The sequence below is a fragment of the Oryzias melastigma genome, linkage group LG22, assembly GCF_002922805.2.
Source record: "Oryzias melastigma strain HK-1 linkage group LG22, ASM292280v2, whole genome shotgun sequence".
Classification (NCBI taxonomy): Eukaryota; Metazoa; Chordata; class Actinopteri; order Beloniformes; family Adrianichthyidae; genus Oryzias; species Oryzias melastigma.
The window spans coordinates 716,141-726,349 of NC_050533.1; the positions used below are offsets into that span (position 1 = coordinate 716,141).

The 10,209-nt window shown below is 51.5% G+C and overlaps 1 protein-coding gene across 6 annotated transcripts in view; it reads right to left on the reverse strand.

Annotated features, from left to right (window-relative positions):
* Window positions 1-428: 428 nt before the first annotated feature.
* The window catches only part of recql4 (RecQ helicase-like 4), an 11,161-nt gene continuing 1,380 nt past the window's right edge, over window positions 429-10,209 (reverse strand). For 2 of the 6 annotated variants that reach the window (XM_036209958.1, XM_036209957.1), the window contains 26 exons: window positions 9,857-9,968; window positions 9,634-9,780; window positions 9,258-9,406; window positions 8,258-9,152; window positions 8,110-8,189; window positions 7,943-8,045; window positions 7,705-7,870; window positions 7,481-7,597; window positions 6,728-6,874; window positions 6,556-6,648; window positions 6,352-6,488; window positions 6,204-6,287; window positions 5,781-5,969; window positions 5,369-5,551; window positions 5,108-5,294; window positions 4,723-4,916; window positions 4,149-4,232; window positions 3,772-3,909; window positions 3,446-3,691; window positions 2,961-3,129; window positions 2,753-2,882; window positions 2,510-2,676; window positions 2,258-2,435; window positions 1,517-1,673; window positions 1,335-1,443; window positions 429-645 (listed from right to left, as the gene is read on the reverse strand). In XM_036209958.1, coding sequence (XP_036065851.1) covers window positions 524-645; window positions 1,335-1,443; window positions 1,517-1,673; window positions 2,258-2,435; window positions 2,510-2,676; window positions 2,753-2,882; window positions 2,961-3,129; window positions 3,446-3,691; window positions 3,772-3,909; window positions 4,149-4,232; window positions 4,723-4,916; window positions 5,108-5,294; window positions 5,369-5,551; window positions 5,781-5,969; window positions 6,204-6,287; window positions 6,352-6,488; window positions 6,556-6,648; window positions 6,728-6,874; window positions 7,481-7,597; window positions 7,705-7,870; window positions 7,943-8,045; window positions 8,110-8,189; window positions 8,258-9,152; window positions 9,258-9,406; window positions 9,634-9,780; window positions 9,857-9,968 — 4,483 coding nt within the window. In that variant the 3' untranslated portion in view covers window positions 429-523. Of the gene's footprint in view, window positions 646-1,334; window positions 1,444-1,516; window positions 1,674-2,257; window positions 2,436-2,509; window positions 2,677-2,752; window positions 2,883-2,960; window positions 3,130-3,445; window positions 3,692-3,771; window positions 3,910-4,148; window positions 4,233-4,722; window positions 4,917-5,107; window positions 5,295-5,368; window positions 5,552-5,780; window positions 5,970-6,203; window positions 6,288-6,351; window positions 6,489-6,555; window positions 6,649-6,727; window positions 6,875-7,480; window positions 7,598-7,704; window positions 7,871-7,942; window positions 8,046-8,109; window positions 8,190-8,257; window positions 9,153-9,257; window positions 9,407-9,633; window positions 9,781-9,856; window positions 9,969-10,033; window positions 10,068-10,209 lie in introns of all 6 variants that reach the window. The other 4 variants (XM_024274952.2, XM_024274961.2, XM_024274934.2 and 1 more) reach the window with 4 other exon arrangements.

Below are 10,209 nucleotides of genomic sequence, written 5' to 3' on the forward strand. Positions count from 1 at the left end.
GTCTGGAGGTTTCCAACAAAACTTCCAACATTTCTCCGACTGTTCCAAACAAAGTCGGAGGTTTTCCTAAATCTTTTTAATCTTTACGTTCTTCCGGGTTTCATCTTGAAACCTGTAGATCCGTTTATTCTTCAGGAGAGTTCCTGAGGAGACTGAGGATCCCACAGAAGGTTCTGAATAGTCCTGGTCACCAAAGGAGAACCACTGCTCCTCCAAAGCCAGAGGAGTCCAATGACCTCTGCTTAGGAGAAGCATGTTCCCCCTGGAGGAGAGACCCGGGACACGGCGATCAGCTGGGTTTGGGAGCAGGTCAGGGTTCTACTGACAGAACTGGAGGAAGATCTGAGCTGGTCTGCTTAGACTGCTGGATCTGGATCTGCTCTTACAGAGGTCCACAGAGACCAGGATGACGTTCTTTAACTCCAACATTCAACAACATAAAAACATCAGATTTTATTATTTACAGCCACTGAATAAACACAGAGAAAATGTCAAATATCAACCAGAACAACAAACGGAACCGTCACTTGAAGCCGATGATCTCCTGCGTGGCCATTTGGATCAGGCGGTTAAAGTCCAGGTGAAGGTACTTCCTCCAGAACCGGCGGTCTCTGCCGTAGATTTGGGCAGGATAACGGGGACTTCCTGTAACAGGTGAGGAACAGACAGGTGAGGAACGGTCAGGTGAGGAACGGTGAGGTGAGGAATGGACAGGTGAGGAACAGACAGGTGAGGAACAGACAGGTGAGGAACAGACAGGTGATGAACGGTCAGGTGAGGAACGGTCAGGTGAGGAACGGTCAGGTGAGGAACGGACAGGTGAGGAACGGACAGGTGAGGAACGGACAGGTGAGGAACGGTCAGGTGATGAACGGTCAGGTGAGGAACGGACAGATGAGGAACGGACAGGTGAGGAACAGACAGATGATGAACGGACAGGTGATGAACAGACAGGTTCACACAGTCACAGAATCAGAAAATTGAGAAACAAGAACTTCAGTTTGACGAGGAACTAAATATTTGGATGAAAGTGATTGTGAAGAACAGAGCGGTTCTCTGCTGCCCTCTAGAGGTCTGACAGGACATTTCTATGGGGTGAACGGTTCAAATATGCTTCAACTTTATTTAAACAACAATGACTTCATTTTATTGGTCATTTTCTACGATGTGAAATCGTCAGAGAAACTCTGAAGGTCAATCTGTCATCTTGTGGTCCTTTTGACCCGGTTCCTCTACAGAACCAAAGATGCTTCCAACCAGAACCTCAGCTTCTACACATGAGCTCTGTGTCCAACCACCAGAGTGGACAGAAGGGTCAGAGGTCAGGCTCTCACCGATGCCGTGGAGGATCCTGGCGACGGCTCGTCCAGAGAACTTCTCGTCGCTCCGCAGAGCGAGGAACCTCCTGATGTCGGTTCTGACCTGCTCCTCCCAGTCCAGCAGCTGCACAGCAGAACACCAGCGTCACTTCCTGTCTGCCGTGCATTCGGCGTGCTTTCTGAACGGACGCTCTGACCTCGTTTGTGTCCAGGTCCTCTGGCTCCTCCTCCAGCTGGACGGCTCCACCCCTTTCCTTCTTCCTGTCGAAATACTCGGACAGCAGAGCTTTCAGCTGCTGGCTGCGGCTCCTGTCCAGATGCTGAACGCAGGACAGAACGCTCTGAAAGGCAACGCTGCAGCACAGGACCAGAGTCAGGGAGCTGTCGCCAAACATCTATCACAGCGTCTTCACCAAACATCTATCACAGCGCCTTCACCAAACATCTATCACAGCGTCTTCACCAAACATCTATCACAGCGTCTTCGCCAAACATCTATCACAGCGTCTTCACCAAACATCTATCACAGCGTCTTCACCAAACATCTATCACAGCACCTTCACCAAACATCTATCACAGCGTCTTCGCCAAACATCTATCACAGCGTCTTCGCCAAACATCTATCACAGCGTCTTCACCAAACATCTATCACAGCGCCTTCACCAAACATCTATCAGGTTGGTATTTAAGGTGGTATTGTCAGTCAGGTTGGTATTTAAGGTGGTATTGTCAGTCAGGTTGGTATTTAAGGTGGCATTGTCAGACAGGTTGGTATTTAATGTGTTTTTTTTCTCACTGACTGAAAGGATTGTTCATTCTGTTTATATTTTGAAGGTTTTCTGAAAGACGACAGCAAACAGCTGAGAAAGTGAGGAGCAGATTCTGATCATTTGGACCGTCGGTTCTTCTGTCATCAAACAGATCCAGAGAGGCGGTACCTTCTGAAGGCCTTGAAACAGGCGGTCAGCTGCTGCAGCCGTGTCCTCTCCTGCTCCTGAACGCGGCCGTGGAGAAAGTGGCAGAGTACGTCCATCTCCTCGGGGCTCAGATCTCCGTAGGAGCGGAAGTAAAACGAAATGGCGGAGAATTCCACGAGCACCCCGCTCCGCCCGCCGGCTACATCAGAGGGGAGAGAGCAGGTCATGGAGGTAAACTCTCAGGAAGATCGAGCGACCTTCAGGAACACCCACCTCTGTCTGTGCTCCACTGCAGCTGCCGCAGCCCCCGCTTCACCAGCGGCAGCTGCCAACCCATAATGTCAGCCACTTCCACCACATCAAACTCCACCTGGTCGCACCGCTCCACCCGCTCCCCGGCCATCCTCTTCCGGGCCAGCACCACGGCAACTGGAGGACAGCTGCGGCAGAAACCATTCAATTCAAGCTTTATCGTTCCAGCTGCCAGACAATGACGCAGCAGGAGGCGGGGCTTACATTTTGGTGACCTTCTGGAGCTGCTTGGGTCCGTCGTAGCAACTGACTTTACACACAGACAGCGTGGGGTGCAGAAGCTCCACCCACCGCTGAGGATGCAGCTCCAGGTAGCACAGCAGCGTCTCCACACCTGAGACGTACACACTCCCTTTAGACCACGCCCCCTGCTGGGTGGAGCTAACAGACCAATCTCAGAGGCACGCATCACCTTCCTCGGGGACGTCCAGAGCCTCCACCACCTCCTGGATGGGGATCGCCCTCTCGTGGGTGCAGCAGGCTCGTCGTTCAGGCCAGACGCCGCCGCGCCACTCCCTCGTGGTCAGATCTGCTCTTCCTGTTCCATCCTCCATGGAGGCGTGTCCTAATGCAGCGAGATCCTGGAAATGAAGAGTGATATTGAGGCTACACCGTCACCAAAGTCCTGCTGCTGCCAGAACGAACCGAAAACTCAAAACTAAAGTTCATTTAACTGAAAAAAACACGGAAACCGTTTTTATTCACATCAAAATAAAGATTTTTTTTAAAGTAAAACAATAAACTGAACTAAAGTTTAAATTTACATTGAAACAAATAAGAACTAAAGTCTTTCAAAACTGTCTAAATGTTATTAAAGTTTTATGTTTTAAAATATTTTCATCTCAGATCAAAATGATGAAGCTGCAGGTCTGAAAAGTGACTCCGATAAACTCTGACCTGATCCACATCTTCAATCACAGCCTGCTGAGCTCCAGAACCTTCTGTCCGGACCTGCAGGTCGGCCCGGTCCGACTCGTTCTCCTGAGCTCCAGAACCTTCTGTCCGGACCTGCAGGTCGGCCCGGTCCGGCTCGTTCTCCTGAGCTCCAGAACCTTCTGTCCGGACCTGCAGGGCGGCCCGGTCCGGCCCGTTCTCCTGCTCATGTTCCTTCATCACCTCCAGCAGATCCGAGTCTTCAACGTCCTGAAGACACAAACAAAAACGTCTCGCTTTCTTTCTGCAAAGCTTCTCAGCAAAATCGGGCTTCCAGAACCAGACAGAACCTTCCAGCGTCCCTGCTGGTGCTGCTGCAGCCGTCTGCAGGTGCATGCTGGGAAAACCCTCTGAAGTAGCCTCTTGATGGTGTAATAGTCCACCGTGTCGGCGTAGATATGACGGCGGAGCTCCCGGAGGTCTGCGCCCTGCATCCACACGTGCACGATATATTTGAGTAACAAAAGTCTAAGAATTCAACATTTCTAAAGTAAATTAGATTAAAATAAACAATAAAAATGGAGAATGAGAGTAAAGAGCATCCGGATGCAAAGGTTAGTTATGAGACATTTCATCTGTTAAAGTCTCTTTAGGAACAAACTGAACTCAAAAGTGTGACATCTTCATTCAACATAAACATATTCAGTCTTTGTGAACCAAGTTTCACCTCTGCATCCAGAAACAGGTGGCAGTGAGCTGGTTCTCCGTCTCTCCCTGCCCTCCCGATTTCTTGAACGTAGCTCTCAAAGCTCTGACAAAAACAGAAACGTTTTTCTCTGAAGCCGATGCAGACGGAGGAGTGAGGCGGACTTACCGTTAGGCAAAGGTAGGCGACTGCCTGGGGCCCCCCAACGCTTCAGGGGCCCAGAGCTGTACTCCTAAAAAATGTCTTAAGTAATTTCCACAGCTGTTAATATTCAAGTTTGTCGTAAAAATCCAATCAGTGAAGAAACATAAAATTGCACAAATTGCATAAAATGTAACAAAACCAGAAGCAGAAGTTTGAATTTCCTGGACATGGTGAACGTTTTAACCACATAAAAGGAAATGAAAACATAAGGAACGATAAAGAGAAACATCACGATAGTGCGAATGCTTTAAAGACCATTACTCCAACCACTGCAGGGGGCCCCACGCCATCGTTTGCCGGGGCCCCAAACTGCTAGGCAGCCTCGGCAGATCTGAAACCGTTGTTCATTCAGATGGAAAGGTGCAGAGATTGAATATTTTGGATGGGTCACCTTGGGCATGTTGTAGTGGACGACGCCGCGCACGTCAGACTTATCCAGGCCCATGCCGAACGCCACGGTTGCCACGACGATCCGCAGCTCTCCACACATGAAGTTGTTCTGCACACGCCGGCGCTCGGCCGCCGACATGCCGGCGTGGTACGACTCGGCCAACCACTTCAGCGGTTTCCGGATCTTCTTCCTGGCTAATGTCGACAGAGAAACAGAACCGGAAGGTGAAGCTGTCTGGAGAGACGGCGTGTAAGAGTTCTGCCCAGGTGAGCTCAGGCGACCAGTGGCGGCTGGCCGTCAATAAATCAATAAATGTCAGATTTGGACCTCAGAAGTTCATTTTCCCTCCGATCATAAGCAAAGATCTCCACTCTGACAGTCCTACCCAGCTCCTTCTTCCTCTGAGCTGCAGGGTCGGTCTGGCTGCCGAGGCCGCCGCTGCTCAACAGCACCCCCTGCAGGCAGGTCCTGAGCAGCGCCGCCACGCGCAGCGTCTCCTCCCTTCTGGTGCAGTACACGATGATGGAGTCCAGACATCCGAAGCGCTCTCCTTTCAGCAAGGAGACCAGAGCCTGGAGGAGGACCGGCGTCATCAAACACAGACCCCGTCGATGTGTTAGCGTGCAGCCACTCGAGCGTTCGATACCTGGTCCTTCTCTCGGTCCATGGACACAGACAGGTTGAGGTTTGGCGGCACCGCTGCAGACCGCACCGAGATGCCCTGCTGGTCGCTGATGCCCAGGTGCCGGGCGATGTCCAGAGCTGTGGACAGCGTGGCGGTGGCCGTGAGTCCCAGAAAACACTGCACGCCGAGGCGCTCCCGCAGCACCTGCAAACACACACCTGAGGGTCACATGATGCACCTGCAGACGCAGTCCTGCTGCGGCTGATTCCACAATTATTAAATGAACACAATTTCTTCACAAAAATATCACATTTTACACAAAGAAGAATACTTTTCTTATACTAATATTTGAATCCATTTGAATCTAAAGCATGTGTTGGATTTATGGATATCTCTGTTCTCTGAATCCACCCTCCAGAACACCTGAGCGTACCTTACACAGCCTTAAGTAACAAGGACGGAAGTTGTGCGACCATTCGGACACACAATGAGCCTCGTCTATGCAGGCGAAGGCCACTGGGGGGAGCTCCTGAGCGGAAGGCAGACATCCTGCTCCTGAACCGGCTGAGCCGACCAGAACCTCCGGAGACACCAGCAGGAAGCAGACCTGGCCGGACTTCACCTGAAAGCAGGAAAGTGGGCGGGGCTAAAGATCTGGGAGCCACAGAGTGACACAAAACCTCACATCAACCCAGTTACTGTGCACGGATGAGTTAACTGAACGAATCGCTGGAGACTGAGAAGGGCATCTACGTTGCATCTTTTAGTAATCAGGAAGTCACATTCAGGCCCTGAGCATCAGCATCCACGGTTCAGATGCTGCAGGACTGACGGGTCTGGTGTTTGGGGGCGGTACCTTCTCGATGGCCGCCTCCCTCTGCTTCCTGGTCATGTTGGAGTGGATGCAGGCGGCTCTGAGCTTGGCTGGTAAACCCGACAGCTACAAAAACACACAGAAGTCACACACACGCTCACAGCCTCACAACACCTGCAGCAGCAATTACCTGATCATCCATCAGAGAGATCAGAGGAGAAATGACCAAAGAGATGCATCTGGACCTCTGAGCGTACAGGTACGCTGGGAGCTGGTAACACAGACTCTTCCCCATCCCAGTGGACAGCACCACCAGGGTAGACAGACCTGACAGCACAGAGACAGTAGTAGAAAATGGATCTACAGGTGAGAACAGCTGCACAGGTACGGGTACCTGAAAGGATCCTCATGATGGCTTCCTCCTGTCCTGCTCGGAACGACTGGTACCCGAGGTCCCGTAAAGCAGCGTAGACCGCTTCAGGAGTTTCTGAGGAGCACCAGCAGATGGACCAACATCAGTGAAGCCTCCACAGCAGCAGCAGAGAATGCAGCTTTTAGAGGTTTACCCTGAACTTTCCCATCCTCTGTGAGGGCGTACAGAGGCTCCATGGGTGGAGGGGGGGCCGGACATTCATAATCCGGTCGGATCACATTCAGCAGAGCCTCATCTTCATGGTGGGTGGTCTCTGCTTTTTCCAGATGATGCCGAGAGTCTGAAGGGAACGGGAGAAACACCATCAAGAAAGAAAAGATCTCTCTTTAACAATCTAGTCAGACAATCTGAGGGTCTGTAACCTAAACACGTTTAAATGAAGCAGACTGTAGTCTAAACACGTTTAAATAAAGCAGACTGTAACCTAAACATGTTTAAATAAAGCAGTCTGTATCCTAAACATGTTTAAATAAAGCAGACTGTAACCTACACACGTTTAAATAAAGCAGACTGTAACCTAAACACGTTTAAATAAAGCAGACTGTAACCTTAACGTGTTTAAATAAAGCAGACTGTAACCTAAACATGTTTAAATGAAGCAGACTGTAACCTAAACACGTTTAAATAAAGCAGACTGTAACCTAAACACGTTTAAATAAAGCAGACTGTAACCTACACACGTTTAAATAAAGCAGACTGTATCATAAACATGTTTAAATAAAGTTTTTTTTCTATAACGTTACACTCTGCAGCTGGACCTTAACCTTCTGTATTAAATCAACACCTTAAACCATCAGTGTCCTCGGACCATCTGAACCTCTTCAGAACCTCAGAACTTTAGAACCTCAGAACCAGAACACAGTGAATGGAGGACAAACAAACGTACCTGCCGTTCCCGACTGCAGCGTTCCTGTTGCCCTGGCAACCTCTTCCAGCGTGGGTAGTTCAAAAGGCTCCTCCTCCTCAGCAGCAGGTGGTTCTTCAGGATCCGGCGGTGGGGGAACTGCAGACGCGGCGAGGAGAAACAGGAATTCAGGACTTCCTGGTTCTGCATCAGAAACCATCCCTCAATCAGAGGAGGAACATGGAACTGGGTTTGGCGCTGCCCACCTGGTCCTCTGCAGTCCGTGGCCCAGTGTCCGGTCCCCCCACACCTGAAGCAGGTGTCACCATGACGACTAGCCCCTCCCCTGAAGCCGCCCCTCCTTCCTCTGCCAAAGCGTCCGCCCCCACCACCGAAGCGCTCTCCCTTCATCTGGAACTTCTGCAGAGACAGCTTCACACCAGCACCAACACCTCAGTCTCCTAATGTCATGGGGGGGCGAGGAGGAGGAGTCAGAGAGCTTACCTGTCTGCGTAAGCCCTGCCCCCTCAGCGCGTATCCTTTGACGTGTGACTTCTTCTTCAGGTTAATCTTCACAAAGTTCCCTTCCGCTCCTTTGGCCGCACTGCTGACGGCAGAGCAGGTAAGCCGTGTTTCTGACCCCTCCCCCGCTCAGGTGTGTCTGCTCTCACCTGGGTTTAGCAGACGGCGTCCGGAACCCTTTGGTCACAAACTCCTCCTGGATTTCTCCCAGCAGGTTCTCTCTGGGAGGCTGGAATGAGAGGAGACGATGATGTGGAGGAAGGAAGGAGATTCTGCTGATGACATCCTCCTGCTGACCTCACGGGGGCGCTCTCGTTTCTCCTCCTCTTCTCGTCTAGGGGGCTCCTGTGGAGCACTCCTCCTTTTCTTCTTCTGCTGCCCTCCTTCCTCCGGCTTATCCTCCTGTCTCTGCCTCTTCCTCTGAGTCTTTTTGGACTTCAGGGATCCGTCATCGGGAGGAGTAACAGAGGCCACGCCTCCTCTGGTCAGGTCCTCCTCCTGCTTCCTGTCTCCTCTCTTCTTCCGTCTTTGGAGCTGAGGAGTTTCCAGATCACGGACGGGTTTCATCTCCGTTTCCGCTCCACCTTCTCTCCCTCCATCTTTTTTTTCCTTCCCTCTGCCGTCATTTTCCGTCCCGTTTTCTTCCAGTCTTTCTTCAGGTTTCATTTCCTGGTTACCTGCTGCAGGTCTTTCCTCCACAGACATCTCTCCAAACACCTGACACCTCTGTAACCACTTCCTGTCCACCACGCTCAGCCTCCTGGCAGGAGTGGGCCATCCTACGCCGGCTCCCACGCTCCTTTTCAGGAACGCTGGACAAGCCTCAAAGACAGCCGACGTTCCAGAGTCCACGTTCCTGTGAGAAGTTCCTCTGCTGCCTGGAGCTCCAGGAGGACCGCCACCTACTGGAGCTCCAGGAGGACGGCCACCTCCTGGAGCTTCAGAAGGACCGTCACCTCCCGATTCCTCAGGGGGACCGTCACCTCCTGGAGCTCCAGGAGGACGGGCACCTCCTGGAGCTCCAGGAGAGCCTCTGGTCTCCTCCTCCACAGCAGAGCTGAAACTTCCAGCAGGTTCATCTCTCCTGCAGCTCCTCACAGCATCTCCAGGTTCAGCCTCAAATGCTCTGAAAGGTTCCTCAGGCTCCGCTGGAGAACAGGTCTGAGGAAGTGGTGAGGGTGGCGTCCTCCTTCTGAAGGACAAACACAGAAATAAGAACTTTTCCGAAGTATTGAGGACGGAAATCTAACAAATATTTGCAGAGTTGGAAAACCAACAGTTTTTCCTTTCCATGTACCTGAGGGGGCTGGATGGAGGTTCTGCCCTGACCGTCAGCACAGCACCAGCAGAACCAGAACTGGGTTTGGATTTGGTCCGGTCATCCATTAGGAAGCTCAAAGGAACTCTTCCAGTGAGCTTCGGCTTCTTCAACACAGAAGGTGTTTCCTTCAGAAACGAGAGACAACGAGAAGACAGGACGACTTCTGGGGTCACAACAGTTCTGACTTCTCTTTACTTCTCCTGAGGTCGGACTTCTAACTTGTAACTTCTCTTAACTTCTAACTTCTCCTGACTTCTCCTGCGGTCTGAGCATACATGAGCTCCAGTAGAGTTTACTTATCAAGCACAAACATCACAAAAAGCAAAATGACGTTCTCTGGAGGTGACCCCACCTTCCTCAGAGCAGCCAGGTTGTTCTTCAGCTTCAGGCCATAATACTGAGAAGAAGCCTGGAGACCGTCTCTGTCCTGCTGAGTCAGTTTGGGGGGAGGACCTGGCATTGCTCTGCGGTTCAGGTGTGACCCCCAGCAGTCGGAGTCCTGCATCAAAGAGAAGAGCTCTACATGGATGCAGAAACGGGACGGAGACGTCATCCAAACCAGAAGTCCTCCAGACCTTCGGAGGCGCCGGGGGTTCAGCAGAACCGGGGAGAAGCTGGCTCTGTGGGTCATGGCTGCCGCTCTGCTCTTTGGCTCGCTTTAAGGTCCGGTAGTCCCGGTACAGACCTGCAAAGAACGTCTGTCGGTCGTCTGCTGGATCACGGATGAAGCTGTGAAGTTCTGAGGAACTGACCTCGGATGTCTTCAGGCGCCTGGTCAACATCCTCCTGCAGGGAGGGAGAAGACGTCACTGATGTTCAGACGGGGCGGAAGGTTCTACTGATGTCACTCTATTGTAGAAACAGAAGGTTCTACTGACGTCACTCTATTGTAGAAACAGAAGGTTCTACTGACGTCACTCTACTGTAG